This window comes from Ictidomys tridecemlineatus, chromosome 10 (assembly GCF_052094955.1).
Source record: "Ictidomys tridecemlineatus isolate mIctTri1 chromosome 10, mIctTri1.hap1, whole genome shotgun sequence".
NCBI classification, from domain to species: domain Eukaryota; kingdom Metazoa; phylum Chordata; class Mammalia; order Rodentia; family Sciuridae; genus Ictidomys; species Ictidomys tridecemlineatus.
In genome coordinates this window covers 91,230,738-91,256,369 of record NC_135486.1, presented here as the reverse complement: position 1 = coordinate 91,256,369, position 25,632 = coordinate 91,230,738, and the positions used below count along the sequence as shown (strand labels likewise).

The window sequence follows — 25,632 nt, the reverse complement described above, 5'->3', positions numbered from 1 at the left end:
TGGCAAGTGTGGAATCTATCTAAATGAGGAATGCCCAAATAATCTCATTCTCTTTCCTAAATGTCTAAAAGGAATCTAAAAGTGTTTAACTTCTCTGATTCTTAGTCTGTTTTTTTTTTTTTTTTGTAAAAACAAGTGGTTTTATTTCAGTGCTCTCTCAAGATCCCATCCTCTGACAGTTTCTGAATTAATGACCAGTAGGCAGGACAGTGAAATGAGGAAAATGATTTAGTCAGGAAATGTATGTGTTGGTCTCTGTTCTAAAGACCTTGAATAATCCTTCATGGCCTCAGCTTCCTTATCTATAAAATGAAGGATTTGCACAGATAATTACTAAGGTCTTTCTGAGATAAAATACTTCATCTCAGGCTCAGTGGAGAGCTGCCATTTTGCTTTGTTTTCCCTTGCCCTTTTGAGCTATTTTGAAAAAAAAAAAAAAAGATGCATGTATCATGACACTTGTAAAAGAATCCCCATACCCTTTCCCGCAGGTCTTTCCTCTTTGGGGAATGCTTCGTACTGATCTTAGCTCTTACCATCAGGGAATCCATCCCAGATTTCTAGTCGGTCATAGCGACAGAACATCCCCCCTGGAGGATTTGAGTCAGGCTCTAGGTCAAAGCTTTCAAATTCCAGGATTATCTCGGACATCTTTGGTGCAAAGATAATATAAGTGCATTCAAGGCCGTTTGGATATTTTTCAGGGAATCCAGGGGACTTTATCACTCCACTAGATGTTGTGTAGTTCTGGGAACATTCAGGACCTATGAATAAACGAGAAAAAAAAAAAAGGAGAAAAGGAGGAGAGTGAAAATCCCACTTAAATAACTTCACTGAGAAATAACCTGGGAAAGACAATATTTTTCTAATGAAAGCCCACCATTATAATCACTCTCTAATCATGCATTACTCAGCCTTTTCATATTAGTGATAGGTATGGCAAGTCAAATTCAGATTTATTGTGCTCTCCTTAGTTTTCCATTTATGTGAAGCAATTTAAAGCCTTCTGCTGTTGCAGGAGGGAAAAAAATGACAAATATAAAATCATGTGGGAACAATGAATGAGTAAGCTGCAGAAATCTCGACAGAGCCCTAGAGAAATAATTATAGCCCCTTCAAGCTTAAATCTTTAAATCTTGAGGCTGACAGCCCTTTATTGGTGAAATAGAACATTTACAAAGGCAAGGGAGAGAATTCTGCAGAGGGAGTTTGGGTTTCAGATTCCTACACCAGTGACTCAGTAACTCTGCCAGATGTGACCTATGCCTCTTTGACAAACTAAATGTGAAAGGTAATTCGTACATGTACCCAGGGCGAGTGACTCATTCTGAGTGGTGTTGACACAGGTGTGCTGGTAACGTGTGGCTGTTAGTGAGGGCCCGATAAACTGTGATTACAGGCCACGATGCTGGAAGTCAGTCACCTGATATCAATGTCGACATCCTAACCTTCCCCAAAGTATCAGCTACAGTACAGTATACCATTCTAAAATTGCATGTTAATGGATGTGTGTGTATAATGCGTGTGTACTTATACATATGATGTGTGTAGGTACATTTTTATAATATGTAATTTTAATGACCTTTCAATATTATGAAGACTTTACCAATTATGGTGATTTGTAATTGAGAATGATCCAGGGCATTCATACATAGTACAGGTTAACCTTATGACTGTATGAATGAGCCCAATTTCAATTCATGGTATCTAGCACTGAGTAGGGTGGAATTGACCACACCACCAAAAAACCTACCTCCTACCTATAGTAACATGAACCTATCCATTCTGCCTTTTATTACCACCACCATTGCCATGATTTTCAAATGACTCAAAAGATGACTTGACCCTTTGGAATCTCAGGATCAAGCCTGGGGGTATTTGATTCAACAATTTTTTTTTCCCTACATCATTCTCTCACTGTGGCTCATAGTTGGAAGTGATGGGCCTCCTGCAATGGCATGCAAGGATTGAACTCCAAGTCAGGTGGTTTTAGAGATTGCTCTTAAGTAAATATCCTCTCTATGTGACTAGCAACCAGTGGTAAATTACCAGGCATCAAGGCAGATTAAATTTAACTCGCAGATCTCTGATTTTAGTGGCTAGGTCAGTAAACTGAATCTCCATCTCCATTTGACAGTGTACTGAGAAAACAAAACAGTGCCTCTCTCCTTGCACTCATAGGAGCAACCCATGGCACTGGAGAGCAGAAGAATGGTATTTGCTGTATGCATGCAGTAATCCTGTCCTGCAGAAGTCTGACTGGTTCAAAATAACTCCCAAACCTTGTTGGCCCATACTTCACCATGATGGCCTCAAATGCTTATCTGTTTGATTATGGTTAAAAAGTTATTAATGTATTGCATTTTACCAGGCCAGGTCTAGGTAAAGGTTTAAAAATCCATTTCTAAATTACTCTAGGACTCCTGAGATAACAGTGACTTTGCCAGTTTGAGTCACTGTTCTTACCATTAATTCACAAAGAATATCTGTCAATCAGTCCATTCATCCAACCATCCATCCCATACATATATGTATCTATTTATCTGTCTGTCTATAGGATATTGGGAACACCTTAGAATTTAACTTTCAAAATATAGTAGCAGTGACCCTGGACACCTCTATCCTTCTCTCTGGGGGAAATGTGCTGGCTTGGCCTTGTAAGGCAAAGCAAACAGCAAGGTTTTATTATTTTTTTTAATATTTATTTTTTAGTTTTAGGTGTACACAATATCTTTATTTTACATTTATGTGGTGCTGAAGTTCGAACCCAGGGCCTCATGCATGCTAGGTGAGTGCTCTACCACTGAGCTACAATCCCAGCCCCTAATGCAGGTATTAATATCCTCTCCTTCTCATCCATATTGCCAATATAGTATTTGTCAAAGGTATCTACATAGCTTTAATAATAATGAAAAAAAAACATTTGAGAATCTTTTTGGTTTCTAAATGTTGAATACCTAGTCAGGGTGTTAGTAGTTAAATGTTTTGAAGCTATCTCTTATTCCACATCCTGAACCCTACCATGGTCTCCCTTACCTTCTAATGCAATTTGTAGAACAAATGCTGGGAACTATAAGTCACAATTAATGCAAAATGTGTTTCTGGTATAATGACATATCAATGACTTCTTCAGCCTCTCCAAACATGTGATTGACAAAAGCCACTATTCAGAAAGGCTTTCTTCTGTGTTACACTTTAGAAGTAAGAAACAATACATGGGGACAGCAGAACAGTTTCATTTCTGTTTAGAGAATAAAAGTATTTTTTAAGGTTTAAAAAAAAGAAAATTCCCTCCTTCTCAAAAGGATAAACTCATCCACATGGGATGAAGACTTAATAAAAGAAAAAAAGTGACAGGAACTATGAGCATACTTTCAAAACTAAGTGATTCCAACATTTCCACTGGGTCCCTGTCACATCACATACCTTTGAAAGCTATCCCAGGTTTCCTAGTTATCTTGACACAGTGTGGGGACATTTCTTGGGATAATGGAGGAGAACCAGGTTGAATGTCAGGAGATCTGAGTTCCAGCCTTGCCTTTACCACTCACATGCTATGCAGCCTCAGGTGGCCTCTTAATCTTTCTGGTTCTCAGATTCTGTGTATAACGTAAGAGTTGGGTTTCGGATTTGGAAAAAAAAAAATCTCTTCTAATCTAAAGATTCTGTAGTTTCATATTTTCTTCAAAGTTTGTTTCCATATTGATATTTATCTTAGTTACTGCCACAGATGAACAAGTGCTTCCTCTAAAAAGGACAGGGAGGGTTCAGGAATTCTGCAGTGAGTACCCGAGAGTGAGGCCAGCAGCCCTGTGTGCAGCAGGAGGAGATAAGCTGCAGATGTGAGGGTTGCTTGTGTGCACATCTGGAGCCAGTGATAGACAACATGCTTTTGATGTTATTCATAAGATCAAGAGTACTTGTGTAGCCACAAGTTGTTAATGATGATGAGGTCAGATAATAATAATACTTTGAAATTATTATTAAATATACAGACTCTTGGGGGGGGGGTTTGTTGTTGTTGTTATCAGGGATTCAACCCAGAAACACTTAACCACTGAGCCACATCCTCAGCCCTTTTTATTTTTATTTTGAGATAGGGTCTCATCAAGTTGCTTAGAGCCTTGCTGAATTGCTGATGCTGGCCTCAGACTTGTGATCCTCCTGCCTCAGCCTCCCAAGTTTCTGGGATTATAGGCATGCACCATCGCACCCAGCTTAAATACATAGACTCTTAATTGTATAATGTGTATCAAGTGGCCAATCCTGCTTTCAACAAATGACACTCATCCTGCACGCTGAGACCCACCAAAACTGCTCAGCCTCTTCCAGCATCACAGACTGGATGACCCAGTCCAAAGAGAAGGACAGGGATAGAGTGATAGGTAGGGAGGCTTAGGTTTCCTGGAGAAATTTCATTAGGTGAATGGGGATAATTATAAGGCTTTGGGGGAAGAATTAGGGTGGTTTAGGATGACTCAGGAGGAATGGTTTAAGAGGTGGGGACTGGCCTTGCTGACTGTCAGGGAAAGATGGGCCTCTAGACAGGTAGCCCTAGGGATTCAGAAATGGTCTAAATCTCGGATTGTATTCTTTTGAAAAATTCAAGGTCATCAGGTAAAAGATCAATTTCCTGGTTTCATTAAACTGTGATTAGCATAATTTGTGTGTTTGAGGAAACTTGAAATGGTGGCACCCTGAAAGAAGAGGCATATTTTCAAAAGAACAGAGATTTATAGATTCTGCAATATTACTAAATAGTTTCTGGGCATAAAACATTATATATATATATATATATATATATATATATATATATAAAATGTATTATATTAATAATTTCTATGGAGTGTATAATTACATGTATGCAGTGTGTAAAAATATGTGTTATTTGCATTTTTCAAGTAGTATTCATTTAGTTGGGAAGTAAAACATACATGATATGAAATAATTTGAAAATATTAGTGAGTGGAGTGTGTGTGTGTATTCTATGCTTGTACACATACAAAAATATTCCACATACTGTATATAGTATATAGAATACAACACAGATGACAACTTGAGTGCATATATTTTTTAAAATATCAGATTAATAACAAAGAGATTCCAGAGGAAAAAACCACCAGAGTCAAATTCCTAAGAAGAGAATGATTACACTGGACGAGAACAAGGGTTCTGTATTTTGAAGGCACTCTCTTTATCCATAATCACTGTTAACAGTATTGCTTAGCAAACATGTTGTCAGTGGCAGGCATTGGCCACATATTTTCCATGTTCTCATCTGATTTTCACAATAAGCCAGTGCTGGGTATAGTCTCCATATTTCATTTGTTTGGCATTTTTTGTTATTGTTGGTTTTCGGGGGTTTTTTTTTTTTCAGATCAGGAAACTAAGGCTCTGTGCATTCACACAGATAGCCAGCAGCAAAATTCAAATTCACATTCTGTTCTGCTGAGACTAACCAGTGCTTTGTCCTGAAGGAGGAAGATAGGTTGCAGATCTGGAAGAGTCACAGGTGGACAAGTCCAAGTACAGGTGTAGTTGGCATCCAGCCTCAAGCAGGAACTGAGTGTTAACCTAATAGGTGATGGAAACCCATTATAGGTGTTCTGAGGACTGCACTTGATGTCTGTGTGTCAGCACTAAGTAACATGGGAGAACCACAATCTGTGCCTATTTGGTTAACGACAGTGGGACATATAGGAAGCTGTGATTTGTTGAGACATTTGGATAAAAAGTAAGAACTAAAAGTCATGCTAGATGTAGAGAGTCCAGAAGAGAAAGAAAGGAAGGCTTTGATTCCCAAGGATGCTGTTGGATAGCTCGACAGTGAAATTATGGTCATCTGAGACTAAAGAATATAAGAAACTGAGTTCATCTGGAGCATAAGTGAAGAATTCTTGAGGAGCAGAATAAAGAAAAGTAGAGTCATTAGGAGTTTCTGGAAATAGTGGTATTTTTTTCAAATTTCAGGGATATCGGTTTTGAAAGATCTCTCTCTTTTTTTTTTTTTTAATTTTTTTCTTTTGAGCATCTTCATGAGAAAAACTGAAGACTTTCTGAAATCTTTTGTCTTTGGTAGTTCTCCAGGCAAGAAGGCAAGAGGATGTAGACATGCATGTGTTTATACATATACATATATGTGTAATATGATTCATGTAATAAATCAAACAGCTTTCAACACAAGAAAATATGTACATATATAAACATATGCTTATACTGATGTTATATGTTTACTATCATTTGTACTAATGGAATTTGTTCTAAGGAAATTTCTGAAGAAAGTTCTATCTCTATGGGGGCAAAAACAGATATCAGAAATTTAACAAGGTGGTACCAGTATTCCCCCAAACTCCCAATGACTCAACTTTTCATTATTTTCAGTTGACACTGACCCAAAGGACCTGAGATGTTCAAACTGGTATGGCTGAATTTTTTCTATTAGACCAACTTTCAGTTATACTTCGGCACTTCCTATTATACTTCAGGATAATATATTCAAAACCTGGGCATCTATCCCTAGATTGCCAACACATTAACACTAACTTTAAAATGCATGTAATAGAAAAGGCTGAACTTAATACAGAAGAAGAATCTACAGTGACTTTCAAATAAAGTTACCTTGTCTTGCTAGAGTTTGGATTTGGAGTGTCCTCCAAAAGTCCATATGACAAACGTTTAGTCCTCAGTCTGGCACTATTGAAGGTGTGGAAACATTAAGAAATGGGGCCTAATGCGAGGTCTTCCAGTCATTGGGGGATTATGGGACCCCAACCCTTCCTCTCTCTTTTTCATGTCCCAGCCAATAGGTGAACAGTTGATTCTATTGTGCACTGTGCCATCAGGATGTACTGCCTCACCCCAGGCCCAAAAGCAATGGGGTCTCTTGACCATGGACTAAAACCTCGAAAACTGTAAGCCAAATAAAATCTCTTTTTAAGTTGATTTATTTCAGGTGTTTTGTTACAGTAACAGAAGGCTAACTAACAATACCTCAAGTCTGGGAGCCTATGAATAGTCAGATTCTATCCCCCAAAAAGTCCAATACACACTACTGCAACAGAAGATAAGTAAATGCTTGCAATAGAGAGGGTAACTGAGATCTCATTCCTGGGGGAATGCCACTGAACGCATTGTTCTTTTGTTTTCTATAATAGGTTCCTCACCCAACGAACCTCCCATGAGTAGAAAGCCTCTTCCTATACCCCCTCCCCAAGTAGTGATGGAAACTATGAGGCTGGTGGGCAGTTATGTTTTTCCTGAGAACTATCAGTTTTGAATTTTGTAATAAAATAAAGGGAACAGGATGTAGATGGCTTTAAGATAAGAGAGAATAATACATTTTTTCACACATTAAAAAAATCAAACTCTAAGAGTAAAAAGAATACTCTTTAAAGAATTTTATGGAGTGTATTCCTTATACACACTGGTGAATACATCAGAATAATGCAATTTTGATTCTTAAAATGCTTCTGTTCAATTTTAAACAAACTTCTTCCGCACAATGGGTAGTTTTATTTAATGCATTTTTCAACATGTTGTAAGGAGCAAATATATTCTTTAGGAAAGAATAACAGCATCGCCCCCGTCTTTCTTTTGACTTTGCCTTTTGTAAAATCAATGTTAAATCAACTTTTAGTCATACTTGTTCTGTCAGATACTCACTCACCTCTCTTGAAAATTTCATAACGTATGGAGAATCCTGCACCGTGCGTCTCATAGTCAGAGACAAATTTGATAAAAAGAAACGGCCCTGAAGACACCACAGGAGAAGGGGCAATCTTTCCACAAAACTTTCCCCATGGACGTCCATTTTCATTTTCTCCATCAATGACTTCCACATAGTCATACCTGGCACAAAAAGAAAAAACAAAAAAAAAACAGGGAAGGAAACATTAGGTTGGCGAGAAATGCCCTTTTAATTTCAATAATTCAGAAAGTAACATTATGCAGCACAGTCTGTCAAGAGAAAAAGTGCTTCCTGCATTCACTACTATTTTTCATGGAGGAAAAAAAAATATCTAGCAAAATGAAATAATTAAAATGGACTACATCATGTCTGTATACATCATCTGGCAATGCAGAACTATTAAGAATAATGGTGTCCATTATACTTGCAGACAATGTCAGTTAAAGTAACCAATTAACAAGAAAAAGAAAAATCTCATGAGCACAATTCTCTATTATTAAATTGTGTTCCTTTGTCTATGGTGGTGGGGTGTCAATACATAATGCTATGCATTCTTTTCAAACTGTGAAGTTCTTTTATGAATTCAAAATGTCCCCTTAGCTGGAGCTCTCCATGAACAATACTTTGATTTCTGTGAGCAACCCTCTAAACATATGGCCGCGGAATAATAAACAGATTCTTTACTATTTGACTCAGTTCTGTCAAACTCCAGACTTCTTAGAAAAAAAATTCTCTCAGTGGACACATTCAATGGTTCAAACACAGATTATCTTCCCCACTCTACATGTGGATCATAGAACATAATTTATTCACAGAAAATAAATTTATTCAAAACTGGAAAATAACCTTGTCTATAATCACCAGGCCGAAGGATTCAAGAAATAGCATTTGAAAAGGAAATATGACACACTTGAAATCACCAAAGTGATATGATTAAAAAAAAAATCTGGTTTAATAATGATACATTGAAGAGACAAATGATAGAGCAGCAATAAAATATTATTCTAAAGATTACACTGAGATAACTGATATGCTTGCAACTTATTTATCTTTAAAAGGTAGAAACCATCACTAGTGTCCTTGAGGGAAATAAAGAGATTTTTGTTTATTTGGTGTTATCTGTTTCTTAGTATCTTGCTGTTTTCTTTCTTTTTATTTGCCAAGTCACATAGGAGCTAGAGGATCTGATTTGTTTCCATTTTTTTTCTCCTAGAACTAACATGAACACATTACAATTCATTCACTTCAAACCTTTATTTTATTTCTATGTTTCCCTTGGTTCAAAAATCCTGGTATATATTAATTTCAGGTATGGCTAAAATATGGCAGTCATATCAACTTTATCTAGCAATTTAAAAGAAATCAAAGTGGGGAGAAATCTTTATGATGACCGATGTCATCCTTAACAATCTCTTTCAAACTGCCCAGGACACATTACTTACGTTTACATAAAGTCTCAGGAGACAACTGCAAAGATGATATCACTGGTTTGAGTGGACAGCTTAAGGCTTTCTAAATTAAAAATGACATTACCTCATCAGTTAAAATTGTGTGCCAGCTTTGTGTATATCAAGAAGAAAATAAAGCTGACATTGATGGAACTAAGCATTAACATATGTGAATTATTGTCTAAACTGCATTTCCTCTATTACATCTGATATTTCCAGTAGTAATCACTTGGCCTGCTAACATGGCTGTCCATTTGCAAAACTATGGGAATACACAGAGGAATTGTTCCTTTCTCAATACTTAGATGTTTTGCATTTAAAAGAAGACAAAGAAAGAGAGGGAGGAAGAGGAGGAGGAGGAGGAGGAGGAAGAAGAAGAAAGCTTTATGGTCAAAATCTTAACCAGCTTTTACAGTCAACTGGGGGCAGCTGGAAAGAACACCATCTCTGTATTCATTAAAGCCTCCCAAGTTGGCATTTATAGAGTAATTCCTTTTATCTCTACTGCTTCATTGACAAGACAGGTCTGCATGCCTTGCCCCACGCTTTCTTATAATCTAACTGTGATTTGAACTGTTGACTGTGTTTGGTCTGGCAACTGTGCATCCAGCTTTGCAATATAGGCTTTTTACTTGAATCTTGACATGGTCTGAATACTAAGTGGCCAAATCTTAGTGCATGTTGCCTTACAGGCACAAATAAGAGAGGTGGGTCAGGCATTCTGAAGAACTAAGGGCATTTCTTTCTCTCAGGTATTAGCAAGCTCGGCGAATGTAATGCCAATGAAATGTAAGAGGGAAAAAAAGCGAGTATTTTAATTCACATATCCTCCTCTGATAGTAAATACTAGGCTCTCCTCTTGGCAACAGTAAAAAGCTATTTTTAAAAAGTGAGAGGGGGATTAGAATCCCTTCCCAGCAAAAGATAATTCATTGCATAGTTGGGTGCCAATTTTAGGAAATTGAATTATTCAGGGATGCTATAGTTACATTTGTAAACTGGAAGTCTGCTATCATTTTAGCACTTGCCTTCAAAGTATCATCCAACCAGACCCCAAAGAGTATCACGAATAGTAGTTCTTGTAAATATTCAGGAGGGTGTACTACGCACAAGTTGCAAAGGATAGTATTGCCAAAGAAGTTAAGGAAGCAGCTTGCATCTCCCTCTGGAGTTGATACCAGTTCCACTCCACAAGTTTCTCACTGGCAAACACAGTGCCAAGAATGCAGCTGGTGTGCCAGCATCCCTCCCCAGAGACTAAACGTGTCACCACAGCAACGCACCCAGCCTGCATTGGCCTGAGGCCCAGGATACTGAGTTTGCAAATTTCGATCCCCCAGCCTGCTGCACATTGCTCTGTTGCTGCTGCCAGTGTGGCAAACACCGCATTGCTTGCAATGTGAAGATCCCCAGAGGCGACAACAGAGGCCTGCAAAGGTGAAAGTGAAGGCACCTGTCTGACTCATTGGAAACAGCCCTGCTCCAGTTGCTAGAGGAGACTCAGGAACTGCATTCAAGGAATCTAATTCATAAGAGCTACAGTAGGAGGGCTTATAAAATTGAGGAGTTCTCCTTCCATTTTGGATCCTGCTCTGGAAAAAGAATGCTCTGGGTGACAAAGGTGCCTGCCTGGGTCCAAAGAGCATCGTCACCCTTCTAGGCAGGAGCCTAGAAGCTGGGCCTCTTCCTGTCCCTACTCATAGTACAGATGGACCCCATCCAGGGAAAAATGCTCCCCACTTATCCTGGGAAGTAAATAGAATGTGGGTAGTAAAAATATTCGGGAGGTAACCAACCCTCTTCCCTTAGACATCCTCCCATTTCTTAAGTCTTCTGCGTTCAAGTTTTTTCATTGTGTAGCAGCCTTGGCAAAACAGGTGGCCTTTTGCTCACATTGCTTCTCCGCCCCCACCGTACCTAGGTGGATGTTGGTGCTGAAACATTTTAAATCCTAATAATAATCACAAGTTAGGATTCCCATAAGAGTCATCAAATAATAAAAGTTTCCTTCTAAGAATTCTTGAAAGGATTACCCAGAGATTATTATTTTTTTTTTCCTTTTGGAAAGTTTGAATTATGGTTTTAGGAAAATGGCCAAGTAGGGGAAAAAGTGATGGGAAAATGGAAATGTATTTAGTCACTAAAGAGCCATTTTGGACACTTTATAGGTATGTGGTGCTGAATAGATGAATAGCGTACTTTACTTAAGTTAGGTTTCTCTTGTGAGTACGAATGACCTCTGACTCTCTTGGTGGAGAGGATGAAATGTTAAGAAAGCTAATCCTCTACAGGGTGTTGTCTGAGACAGTGAGCTACCGTACCAAGCCCCTCCAAGGCTTCTGGACATTCTCAAATTATTAGGAAGGGGGTTTTTAGGTGATGCTGTTTTTTTAATCTCCTTCCAAGGGGATACACCCCCATCAACACATGAACATTCATAATGGAGAAATTTGATACCTGACATCATACACCAGAGTAAGAAATGATATTGACTGACATAATTATCACCTGCAAAAAAGTATTTCTTTGGTTTATTCTGCACAAGGCATTTAATAGTGATACCAACTAAATGCCTGTAAACAATTGCTGTGCTGCTAAGAATTGTCTTAGATCTTTCCCAAAGTATTAGAAAAAGGATTTGAAAATAAAAATGCATAATGATGGATGTAGGAAGAATCAATTTGTCTGCATGTGTGCTTTGAGCAGTTTTATATGAGATTTATCCCCTAACAGTTCTGGCTTGCTTGCAATTCCTCTAATCAAGATATATGAAAAACCTAACAGTGGTTTACTTAGTAAAAACATTTTTTAGAAATCTATTCTAAGTAAATAATCAATAATATTAAATCTTTGTATACAATCACAACATAGAATAATATGTAGCCATTAAAAAGCATGTTCAACAAAAGGTTTTCTTTATAACATAGGAAAAATGTTTATATTATAAGTAAAACATCAGAATATAATCCCCTATATACAGTATAGCCTGAAAAAAAAGAACTGGAATATGCCAAGCTGTTACAAATGGTGATCTCTGGGGTAGCGACGTTATGTTCCTATTTTATTTCTGTATTTTTCAAAAACTTTTACAATGGACAAATGTTTTTTTTTTATATAATCAGATAAAAGTTATTTTGAAAAGCACTAACTACCAGGCTATGAAGTGGCAAATCAATATCTATTTGCCTTGCTAACAATTTTGTATTTCTTGATCAGAAAGCGCTATCTTTATGATGTTTTATATGAAAGTAAATCAAAGACTCTGCCTTTTTTTTAAACCACTGAATCAATGAGACTCTCTATGTAATATATTTTTCTTATGTTCCAGAAAGTTAAAATGAATTGGATTTGATCATATACCTTCTGAAAGGCTGGCAATAATAATTGACATTGGGGCTGGGGATGTGGCTCAAGCGGTAGCAAGCTCGCCTGGCATGCGTGGAGCGCTGGGTTTGATTGTCAGCACCACATAAAAATAAAATAAAGATCTTGTGTCCACCGAAAACTAAAAAAATTAACATTAAAAAATTCTCTCTCTCTCTCTCTTAAAAAAAAATAATTCACATTATACAGTATTTTCCATGTTACAAAATTTTCTCATATATATTATCTAATTTAGTCTTGACAGGGATCCCAGGAAGGCAGGTATATCATTTCAGAAGGAGCCCAGAGCTGGGGAGCTGACCTGAGGGAGACACATAGAAGAGGGAGTTTGTATCCTCTCCATATTGCTTACTTTGGAGCAAACCTGACTCCGATATTCACTCTTTTTTTTTTCATTTGTTCTAATTAGTGACACATGACAGTAGAATGCATTTTGACACATCACAAATGGAGTATAACTTCTCATTCTTCTGGTTGTACATGATGGAGAATGACATGGGCAAGTAATCATATATGCACATAGGGTATTTTTTTTTTACTTTGATGTTTCATACATAGATGGGATATAATTTCTCATTTTTCTGAGGATACATACTGTAGAATCACATTGGTCATACATACAGTCACATACATACATACAGTAATAATGTCTGTTTTATTCTACTATTTTTCTTATCCCCACATCCCCTGCCTTCCCTTCCTTTCACATAGGGTACTAATGTCCAATTCTTCCAATTGTCCTTCCTGCCCCCATATTCCCCCCTCCCTTCACTCCCCTCTGCCTAATCCAAAATACCTCTATTCTTCCCTAGGCCACCTCCTCCATTATTGTGAATTACCATCCACAAATCAGAGAAAACATTCATCCTTTGGTTCTTTGGGATTATCTTATTTCACTTATCATGATATTCTCCAGCTCCATCCAATAGGCACTCTTGTTATTACCTTTCTTGCATGTCTTGTGGGATGGCTTTTAAAAATAGTAGTCATGAACAATGACTAATTTGTTGTCTTTTGTGCGGTTGGTTATTGTTGCTAGGAGAGTACCCCCATTAAATAATAGTTCACTGTTTTTTTCATGACTCTTAGAATTTTCTAAGCAAACCTCTTTGTGTGAGCTTTTCAGTACTGTAACAAATACCTGAGACAATCAACTTATAAAGAGAAAATGTTTATCTTGGTTCACAGTTTTAGAGGTGTCACCACATGGTGGGTTGGCCCCTTTGCTTTTGGGCCCGTGGCGAGGCAGCACATCATGGCAGGAGTGTATGGTACAACAAAGTTGCTCCCCTCAAAGACAGGATGCAAAAGAGAGGAAGAGGAAAGGGCTAAAGTCCTGCCACTATCCCACATTGGGGCACAACAACAAGACCTCTCACTGTGCCCCGCCTTTTAAAAGTTGTGCTCCCTCCCAACAGCACCATCCTGCAGAGCAAGTCTTTTATCAAATAGGTGTCTGGGACACACACAAGATGTGGATCATAGCAATCTCGGTGTGTACAAAGGTGGATATGCACGTGTGTATGAGAGGGAAAAAAGAGGGAGAGACAGAGACCTCTTGCCCTTCGGGGAGACTCCTGACTGAAAGTTTAAGTGGAACTGATGGTAGTCACTGAATGGGGTTCCAGCTGTCCTGGTCCTCTTGCTCAGGCTGGATATTCAGGGACCACATGATACCTGAGCAATAGAGATGAAACCAGGGTAGGTGCCAGGGGAGAACTGAATGGCAGATACAATTGAGTTTTCTTCCTGCTTCCAGCTGCCTAATCCCCAGCACAGGCAGAGCAGAGGTGAGCCTGGACCACACAGACCAATGCTCCATCCACAATAATTAACTAAGTGGGAAAGGCTGGACCCTCTGACCACCAACAGGTCAGAAGCCAGCCAGGGTAGCAATGCCCCAGATTTGGAGCACCAAGGGGAGCGGCACCTGGGAGCCCTGACTGTAATTTCCTGAACCTTCTTCAGCAAAACAGAGGCTGGGGTGTGACCTGGCTGCTGTCTTCTCAGCTTTTAGCCTGTGGCCACATTTCTATGAAAACCATTCTAAATCTGTACAAAATTTGAACTTCATGTTAATTACAGAATCTAGTCTCATTTATCATATTGTCATAGTCCCCTTTATAGTTTGTTTCTATATTTAGAAAGCATTTTTCTCCTTTAAAGTTGGGTGTTTCCTTGTGTGTTTTATTCATTTCTTTTTCTTAAACTCCTATGTTCCTATATACGCTCTGTGTGTTATAATCTGAATTGTGGGACATTAATCTCTAATTTGCAGATCATTTTTACTTATGACACTTTTTCTTATTTCTTTTCTAGTGGTACTTTCCATACATGCCACAAATCTAAATTTTCAACCATTGCATTATTATCTCTACACCTGTTATGTGTTTATGCATATTTATACTAAGTAATTTGATGTCTATGTATTTTTTTTCTGTTGGGGTAACTAATTATCACACATTGATAACCTCATTCATTTGAGTAGACAATGATTATTTTAGTAGCATTTTTCACTTCTTTATCACTAAACTCCTAGCACTCTTATCAACCAAACTCAGGTTCCATCCATGAGCAGCCTGAGGGTCTAAGGTTTGTGTTATTTGTATAACTCCAGAATGAGCAAAAATTCTTAGTTCAGGGATGATCTTCTGGACTGGCTGAGCTGTGAAGCACACAGTGCTAAACAGATCAGGGAACTTTGCATTCATCAGTGGCTGCTCGATACACCTAAGCCAAATCTTCTCACCCCCAACCAGCTTCACTGATTGTAATAGGGAGGCTAACCCCTCACTTGTCTTGGAACATTAAAAAAAAAGTTTGTAGAAACATTTAATGTCATTTTTTAATGTCATTGTCCTTATTAAAAGACCACACAGTGTTATTCTTGAGTTTGTCCAAAAGCTTCCAGATAATTTTCCTCCAAGAAATTCTAATACCATATAGTCCACCTGAGGTTGTTCTTACAATATAGGCCCTCTGAGGAAGCTTAGGAAAGATTTCCACATGTTTCATACTCAAATGACTAGTTCTCTAATAATCAAAACACAGTGAAGCTCACAAAGCTAATTTCACACACTAAAAATTTAATCTTTAAGCTCTGTAATGCCTCAGGGTCATAATGACTATCTATAATTTCATTGCAGCTATAGAAGACTGATGATTAATAGTTTAGATAGGAACACAGTAGGTACATGAGTTTACAGTCCCAGGAAATAAGCTCTTACAAAATTGAAGAAAGAAAATGTGAAAGAAAAAAGTTTGACTGGAATAAAATTAAAAGAGATAATATTGGCTGTGTGAGGGACTACGAGGGCTACCATGGGTCGTAACCTGTCAAGAAGGAAAGAAATTGAGACAATAAACATCTAGCAAGTGATAGACTATTATTTTCTACTGTGGAGGGACAAACTATCACCAACTTAGTGACTTAAAGCAACCCACAATTATGAGCTCACAGTTCTATGGGTCAGAAGTCTGGTGTGGCACAACTCTATCTCTGCTCAGGGTGTCATATGGCTGCATCTCATTGGAGCATGGTGTCCTTATCAGAACTCTCCCTGTTGGGACAGAATTCATTTTTTGGCAGTTGTAGGACTTTGGTCTCCATTTCCTTGCTGGCTGCCAATGGGGACTGCTCTCTGATCCTAGGAACTACCTGTGATCCTTCCATGTGGGCTCATCATATTCAAAGCCAGTGACAGAGACACTCACGTTAAATTCTTCCCATCTCATTTCAAACATTTTCAGGAAAAGCTTAGTCCCTTTTCATGGTTACCTGATTAAGTCCTGTTCACCCAGGACAATTTCCTACTCTTAAAGTCCACTCAGTTGGTTCCTTAATTAAACCTATAAGATCCCTTTAAAGCCGCACCGAGATTAGTATCTGACTAATCTGAGTAACTGGGAGAAGGTGTGTGCACACCAGGGAAAGGGGATCAGGGGCTGTGGATCTTACTTAGAATTTTGCCTTCCAAATAGGACAAGCTCTAGTAGAAACATCAGGATAGGACATTGCAATTGGTGCCCGAGGCAGGAGGGATCATCCTGACAGAGCAGAGATAGTAGGATCTAGGGTAAGGCCAAGCGCAGAAGTCGGAAGGGAAGGGATGGTGGAGGCCATTGGATGTTCTTGTGTCATTCAGGCTGTGGGTTTGGGGACCTCCGAGCCCACAGGAGTCACTCAAAGTAAAAGGGAAAGCAGGTTCCTTATTGACTCAGACTTTCCCGAATTGAAGTAAAAGCAGAAATTCCAAAATCTGTCCAAGATACATATCTAGAAACTAAAAAGTAATGATAACAATTCAAAAACAGGTATATAAGAATTCAAAGCATATGGTGAAAAATACTAATCAAACTATATAATTTTAATAGGGAATATTTGGAGTTTTGATTTATTGTTTCTGAGGAATTTCAATTCATAATTACACCTTACTGACAAGAAAGGTTCAAAAAAAAAAAAACCTTCACATTGGGGCTAGGGCTGGGGCTGGGGCTCAGTGGTAGAGTGCTTGCCTGGCATGTGAGAGGTACTGGGTTCGATCCCCAGTACCACATAAAAATAAATAAAATAAGGTATTGTGTCCAACCACAGCTAAAAGTTTTTAAAATACAAAACAAAAAAGCCCTTCACATGGGAAACTATTCCTCTGATCCAATTTAGATTATAAAACCCAAAGATACATTTTAAATGGAAGGGAAAGAACATTTCCCTTAAAACAACTGTGCTCTAGAAGTGATGGAGTCTTCCAGTGTCCACTGTACAAGGTTCAGTATTTATAGAAAATTCACATGCCTTTAATTACAATGAATTCAGTTCCCAAGGAAAACTGTACCATCTGGAATATATTAACATCATTTACAACTTGTTCACCTCCCTGTTTCATAGAGAATTTTTACTTCTTGCCAATTTTCCACTGTTCTCCAGGAAAAAAAGAAAAAAAAAAGTTTTCATAGGTTGCCTCAAGTTGGGTTTAGATACTGGTTAAAAAGCCATCAAGAAAGGACAGTGGGGCATTTTGGACACTTTTACTTCTTATTTACTTTAAGTCTTGACTTTTTTTTTTTTCTATGAAGAATATTCTCTTCTGTCTGCTACTTTCTGTGCAACCTTCCAAAGTGATTTTTCTTTTAAGAAAACTGAGCTGCTTTTAACATGGTCCTTGAAGGGACAGATGAGGCAGTATGAACTGAATTCTGCTTCCTTTTCTGAAGTTTGGGAGCCATTCCTGCACCTTTGATTAAAAAGGAGTTTTCTCTATCAAGAATTGTCACTGCTATAGTTTGGACATCTGGAATTTCCCCCAGATGACTATGTGTAAAATCTTGGTCCCCAGCCTGGTGCTATTGGGAGATAGAACCTTTAAGAGGTGTGGCCTAGTGGGAGGTCTTTAGGTTATTGGTAGTATATCCTTGAAGGGCATAGTGGAGCCCTGGACACTTCTTCTTCTTTTTTTTTTTTTTTCATTTCCTACTATAAGGTGAATGGTTTTGCTTCATCACACCTTCTCACCATGATGTGCTGCCTCTCAATAGGCCCAAAGCAACAGGCCCAATAGATCATGGACTAAAATCTTTACAACCGTGAGACAAAATAAGCCTTTTTTTTTCTTTTAAGTTTATTATCTTAGGTATTTGTTACAGTTACAGAAAACTGATTAACTGTCATCATCTCTAATGTCCCACAACATGTCAAAGGGAACAATGAGGCAAGAAAATGACACTTGCCTGGCATCAGGTGGTCAATTTAGATGAAACTGGACGACTGTGATGTGAGTCAATTCTTCCTCACACTCTGCCACTGAATACTAGGGAACCCTGACCAAGTCACTTAACTCTAGGTTGCTAATCTGTAAAATGGGCAAAATAATAATTAACTTGCAGAATCATAGGGAAAATCAAATAATATATGCAATAACCTTTGTCTGGATTTGAAATTCCCTTTCCAAGTAATGTTGGAATATGGAAAGAAGAAGAGATAAATACACAGAAAACTAAATGGAGCAGATGTTTGTTTTCCAAAATGTGTACTATACTACCCTGTTTTCCAAAATGTGTACTATACTAACACTTTAGTTAGTCCAGGATATTTAGCTGTTGTTATCTCCCATGGACATCTGTCAATTCTAGATGACTCACTCTTAGAAGATGACCTTAACTTGGTATTCTGAAAAATATCACTTGGAATATGATAGTGGTCTTGCCTCAATACTACTGCCAGAAATCAATTACAGCCATCATCAGTAATGGAGTTAAAAAAAGCAATTTATGTATACCACAGTATGTTGGTTTTTAAATTTAAAAAAAAATCACTAAATCCGTTAAGTGTTTCCATTCATGAACCCAACTGATTTAATGATCTGCAGTTGCACTAGTGCTATTAGAGTGCAGGGCTGAATTTGCTCACAAAGCCCCTTAATTGGTATGGGTGGAAACACCAGGGTGCAACTTCCAGTTCTGGAGAGGCAGGGACTCTGGCTTACAGCATCACGAAATCATAATCCTCAAATTTTCTTTCTAATTCTTTGGAAAGAAGAAATAAAGCTATAATTCTGTTCCAGACTATAGGAGCTAATGTGCTATAGGAGCTAATTTTAAGAGCTTAAAAAAAATCCTTCTGATTAATTAGTAATTATTCAGTGGGGATCTAGGTAGTTTGCTAATCAGAGCTTCAGGAACTAAAGTTGGCAAATACTTGTTTTCTTAGGGTTTCCCCTCCACTCCCCCACCCCCTGTAATTACCTCAGAACCTTTTCAGAGCCAAGTAGGTGAGATTATTCATTCTGTTGGGGTTGGGGGGGGGATTTGGGGGGAGGAGTTCCTTACCTTGAAATACCAGCCATCTTTCCTGAAAAAGAGGAAGGCAGAAACTGCTGAAGAAAAATAGGTCTACTGACATAGCTTAGAGGCCTCTTCCTTTCAGTGACACCAGTATTAGAAAATAAATAAATAGAAAAGGTTAAGCTGCATTTTAGGTTTGGGCAGTGAGCACTGAGTCAAGCCAAAACTGTGTCTTTCTGTTCAGCAGATCCTTCAGGTTTACTTAAAGTAAAAGCCACTGAGCTAACCACAGCCAAGGAACAGTGATCTTTTAGATATGGGCCTAATGTATTTATGATGCTAGAATGAAATGCACATGAGCAAAATAGATCATGTCATAGAGAGATTTTCTTTTTCTTTAATCCCTAATGTTTATTGAAAGCAGCATACCGTTTGCTGTAAATCATCTTTAGAGTTTCATGCATTCATGCTTACAGTATCTTTTTGCTTTTTCATTTTAACCTTATTTGAAATTTTCTGTAGTCAGAAGGTGGGTGTATCTGGTAGACAAAGGGTCCACTATTAGTCTAATTACCACCCAGGCAAACATTTTTCATATGCTCCAAATCATCCATGCTCTAAGTCAATTCATAATGTGGTGAATAATTTATATGAGAAGTATCTCTGTGGACAGATATATTTCAAATGTCAGAAATGTCTTTTTCCCCCATATAATAGAATAAAACTAGTTGAAGACAAAATAGAGAATCATGGGTTATCCTTTAACCACTAGTTTATGTGATGTTTTTCTTTTCACTGACTTCAGACTGAGTACTTAATTGGTGTACAGCAAACCTTTAACTCTCTCTTGTCTAAGGAACAAGCTAGAGAAGAAAGAATTTTAATGACCTAGGTGGCCTCATGATTTATATGGAACTTAAGGAGTAATTGTGTGTTTAGAAGAAAGGCAAGCAGTGGCCATAAACCTTACCGGGGAGCCTCCAAATGGGGGCACCTTCCTAGCTAAGTTTAACCATATGACTACATGCTAGGTCAGCTCTGTGATCAGAGCATGGATTCAACTCAAGGATGAGAACACAGACCCCTTATCCTACTATCTAAAGCACTCATCAGTCCCAAGATCTTTATGGCAAGATTACTAGAAAAAAAAAAAAAAAAGGAAGCCAGGCATAGTCGCTGAGGCAGAAGGATCACAAGTTAGAGGCCAGCTTTGGCAACTTGGTGAGAACCTGTCTCAAAACAAAACAAACAAACAAAAAGGGTTGGGGAGGTAGCTCAGTAGTAGGGCACTCCTGGTTCCATCTCCAGTGCCTCAAATAAATAAATAAATAAGGGAGAAGAAAATATGGTCAATTCAGCTAAAATATGAGTTTTTCCAAATGCACTCTTCTAGGAAGCACAATGTAAGTTAGAAGAAAGTATAAAAATCTCCCTCCATCATACTGAAGGCCCCACTATAAAAGCAACACAGGCTAAAAGGAGAGGGAACACTGTGCTTTGACCAATTGTTCCATAATGAAAGGGGAAACTTTCTTTTATTTTTGTTGTTGTTTTATTTTACTAGAACAGAATATATAAAATGATTTAACCTTTCCCTCTACTTAGTGAATTGATTTCTTTGAACTCTTTTAATGTGGAAGGCTATAGGTGATTGTATTTCATCTCTGAATAAAAAAATTGATAGGGTTGATAAAAAATCACAGGGAGAAATAGGAATAAGCTGGCTTTTTGGCATTTTAGTTCTTGAATTATTTAGGGACAAATGAGCACTTACTTACAATTATACAGGAAACCAGATCTTTTGGGAATCCCTTCAGTGGAAAATTATTAAAACAATTTAGGTTCTTGGAATTGTCATATTAATTTTAAAAATAGGCCCTATTTCAGATTTTTCATTAACTTTGATTCTCTTTTCATCTAGTTATGGAAAATAATGTAGATCATATTATTATCATTTTAGACACTTCCTAATCAGTTGAGTTTATTCCCTTCTTTTTTTTTAAGTTTTTTTAGTTGTAGATGGACACAATAACTTTATTTTATTTTTATTTTTATATCGTGCCAGGGATTAAACCCAATGCCTCATACATGCTAGGCAAGCAGTCTACCCCTGAGCCACAACTCCGGCCCCTCCCTTCTTTTTTAAGTAGGAAGGAGAAATAATGCAGAACTAGATTTCCTAAAATGTGTTCCCCAGAATACCAATCTTATAAAACGCTTCAAGGAAAATTTATTTATTTTGCAAAATAATTTGAGAAATTCTGCATATAATGTTCTTTTCATGAATATTCACAATTTATATCAGCATATTAAAGACTCTAAAAAAGTCTCACAGCTATGATATCTCTATTCAACTTGGTTTAACTCAACATATGTCAATCCCATTGATCAAAGGCCATTTTATTACATAATACTCATGGAATTAGTGTGCATCATAGGGGACTTTCTATGTACTCTTTTGAAAAGTCAATTATTTTTCACTAGCACAGATGAGAAGCAATAAAAAATAGCTTAAGGAGGGAATCAACTTAGCAAATGATGACATAAATTTCGGAAAATAGAGATAAATTTAGGAACCTACTTTCTTCTCCTATTTGGCCTTAAATGTTAGGAATTTAATTTCAATCAGTGCTTTTAGAAACTGTTTTAAAAAGCAACTGTTTCTGGCTAAACAAACATGATGCTGATACCTAAGACTGCCTATATACTTGGTCAAATGGTTCAATCACGGCTGACAAATGCAGTTTGCATGCTTCCTCTCATTTGTCTCTTTCAGGGCAGGAATTAAAGAATGCCTTGGTTATACCACTTAGAGTCAAGGCGACCACTGTGAAGAGAACTAAGCAACATTTCACACTGGGAAGATATAATAGACCCACATTGTGTTTTATAGCTGAGAAAACGGAAGCCTAAAACACTTTAAGGGACTGAAACAATATTTCAAATCCAGTTACTAGAAAAACCAGCACTATCCACTGCTCACATGAAAGATCAACCATTACAGCTCATTTTTAGAAGACAGTATGGAGAATCTTTGTTGTCACTGGGATTCACTTCTAATTTGAGATTACTACCAAGGGATTGCTCAGCCTTGTTCAGAAACCTACAAGAAATGGAAATAGCCCTGAATCCAGACAGGGAATCATTCCCTTTGATGCCCTGGTCATAATTCCAAGTCTTCTTTATTTGCCTTGAGTTTGTTCCTTCAGTAAAGATTTCTTCAGTGTTTAGTGAAACTTCCAATCATGGATCCTAGGACCACTTGTAATTCCTCTTCCATCTGACAGCCCTTCTGTTAACTGCATCTACATTTTTACTTCCCCTTGGTAAGTCTCTTTTTTTAATTTATTGTTTAGTTTTCCGTGGACACAACATCTTTATTTTATTTTTATGTGGTGCTGAGGATCAAACCCAGCGCCCCACGCATGCCAGACTAGCACATTACCACTTGAGCCACATCCCCAGCCTGGTAAGTCTCTTTTTTGGTATTGTGAAAAAAGAAAAAAACTAAATCATGAATTTATTAGAATGACACCTAAAAAAACAGGCACAAACATGGATCAGTAAAGGAATTGTTCCTCTAGTTTGCTCAAAGATTGCTGAGGTATCATTATTTTACCAAGACAGGGATGGAGGGCACTTTTAAAAAGAGTGTAAGTATTTCAAAATGCTCTTTAATCTGTGTTGAGAATTTGCCATGAAAAGCAGCTAAATAGTTGGAATCCTGTTCTGCTTTGTGTTCTAAACACTTCTGGACCTTCCTTCTCCCTCCATTCCTATACCCTCCAGTCTCTGCCCTTCTTGTTATTTTTGAACTAATAAATCTATATACAAGCAATCAATTCTCCTCACTCTTTGGAGCAAGGACCTAAGAAATGGAGAGAGACACAGGGTAGAAGCAAAGGTTTGTGTCCATGTCTTCCATAGATGGGCCCAGGAGGCAGAGGGCCAAAGAAATGCCTGGGTGACAATTTTAACATAAACATTTTCCATGTCTATCGTGAGGTTTGTCCTTCTGATGCCAAAGAAAGAATTTAACTTATTCTGCTGACTTCTTTTACAAAATAGGCATGGTAGCCAAGAACTTCAAAATATGGATGGAGAACATTTTTATTTTTGTAACTTTAATTTGTATGTTGAATTTTCTCTTGCTGTCTCCCTCCTCATGCTACTATAAAATCTCATGCCAAATCCTATAGTCCCTTTAACATTTCTTTCTGTGTGTAATATAGTTAAGATTATTGCTGCACTGTAAAAATGTCATTGACTCAGGATATCTTTTTAAATGACTCAGATTATAATAATCCTCCTTCCCAGACACAGGCAAAATACCCATTTTCACTAATTAAATGCACACATAACCTTCATAATTTTTAAAATCTTAAAATAGGCTTTTGTAAATTTAGAAGTCATATGGCCTTCATATCAATTACTTGCTAAAGAATCCCCTTAATTATTTACGGATGAATATACACTCAGAAACAGATTAATAGTTTAAATACTACTGAAGCAGAAGTAATGTTGGATTTGGCAGTCATTAAAAATAATAACCTCAACTTGATGTTTTTCTAATTTTTCTTCTTTAACATCCAATATCTTCAAAAAACTACTTTCTCCTTAATGTGTGACAGACATGTTAAACACAGGCCGTGCAAATGTTGGAACAGTAATAATATTGATCTCTTCTGTGGAAATTCTCTGGACAAATGGAAGAAGATCATTAGCAAAAGCTTTGATTTTTTGCTCCCATTATGGTTTGCAATTAAGAAGGAAAATATTCCTAGCATGTGTTGGATTATATGTATAATTTTCTGTGAAAAAAGAGTAATAAATTATATTTATGCAGCAGTCTCTTCTGAAAAGCTGGGAGAGCTTCATGCTTGAAGAGGACAGACAGGTAGTATCCTGTTTCATTGACAATATCTTTATTGTAGCTGTGTCCACACTGCTACTGGAATGGCTAGTCAATTTTGTAAAACCACTGGTTCCACAGGCACTTCTATACAGGACTAAATTAATTCCTGAATTTCTCACCCAGAGTCTCCTACAGGTGCCTGGACTGGAATGAATGGCCTGAGCGATTATAGAGCTGACTCCTCATCTTTGGGTCTGGATGTCCCTGTCAGTGTCTAGGAAGTGAGTCAACAGCAGGGATGCAACAAAGAAGGTTAAAAAAAGTAGAAGTTGTGCCATCTGAAGATGAATTTAGGACATTTCTCTAGCAACGTGTCTGCCTGTGGTCTACTGAGCATCCTCTGCTCATTCACAACTGCAGAACTGTTTCAATGTGGGTGTAAGCTAAGCTTTTCTGGGTTGCTTACAACACAGAGAATTTCTTTCTTATTTTAGCTCAGACTTTAACAAAATGGAATTTTAAATTTGAAGTGAGCTTTGATGGACAGAGTTTAAAAAAAAAAGATAAAATATGGTTCCTAGTGTGTACATGAAAGAGTAAAGAAAATTAGAAAGAGCGGTTTAGAGTCAAATGTCTGTCCAGTAGTTAGCTAACGGATTTTAATTTTAAAGCACAAATAAGAAGCCATCCTCTGGGAAGTCACGTGTTTTGTGCCAAGTCCTTGACCAGTTACCATCTTACCATCCTTAGGATAGAATTAGTACTTCTGAGGGACAGAGGCAACTGTCTTTATGTCCCTCAACTAAGGGTAACTGCACAGATTTTTTTTTTTCCTGGCATCTCTTTCCTAGAAGTTTCTTTCTTTTCTTTCTTTTTTTTTTTCCTGCTGGTTCCAATCCTGTTCTTTCAAAGCTCAACTCAAGGTTCATTTGTTCTGTGAAGTTTCTCTTGTACTTAATCCCTTCTAAATGTACCTCCTCTTGACCTTGTGAAGCTCTCAGTCAGTACAAACGGAACAATTACAGTCATGCACCACGTAGCAATGTTCCAGACAACAACATTCGTGTACGATGGCAGATCCAAAAGATTCTACTGCCTGATGACACCACGGTACCTTAGTTTGGTGAGAGTAAACTCTGTGGTGCTCACACCAAGATGAAATCACCTAACGATGTATTTCCCAGAACATGTGTGGGCATTAGGCAGCTCAGGACTGTTTACATTTGCCAAATATTGCTCTGGAATTAACTTAGGTACTGCCATAACTTACTTATTGTCCTGACAAAATTCATTTTTCTAGTTGATAGAATATATCTCTCTACATTTACCTTGTATTTTTCTGAGAATCAAAACCAATACTGTTTCCCTGGAGATGCATTTATACTTATGGAAAAAAAATGAATCTACAAGAAAAAACTGGACCAGATATCTCATAACCTGGGGAGTCAAACTATTTTATATTCATACTTTTAAAAACA

At 37.6% G+C, this 25,632-nt stretch overlaps 1 protein-coding gene across 5 annotated transcripts in view; it reads right to left on the bottom strand.

The window, feature by feature from the left end:
- The window catches only part of Nrp1 (neuropilin 1), a 140,867-nt gene that overhangs the window by 75,462 nt on the left and 39,773 nt on the right, over positions 1-25,632 (bottom strand). For all 5 annotated transcript variants that reach the window (XM_078023424.1, XM_078023426.1, XM_078023425.1 and 2 more), the window contains 2 exons: positions 7,667-7,848; positions 537-764 (listed from right to left, as the gene is read on the bottom strand). In XM_078023424.1, coding sequence (XP_077879550.1) covers positions 537-764; positions 7,667-7,848 — 410 coding nt within the window. The remainder of the gene's footprint in view (positions 1-536; positions 765-7,666; positions 7,849-25,632) is intronic.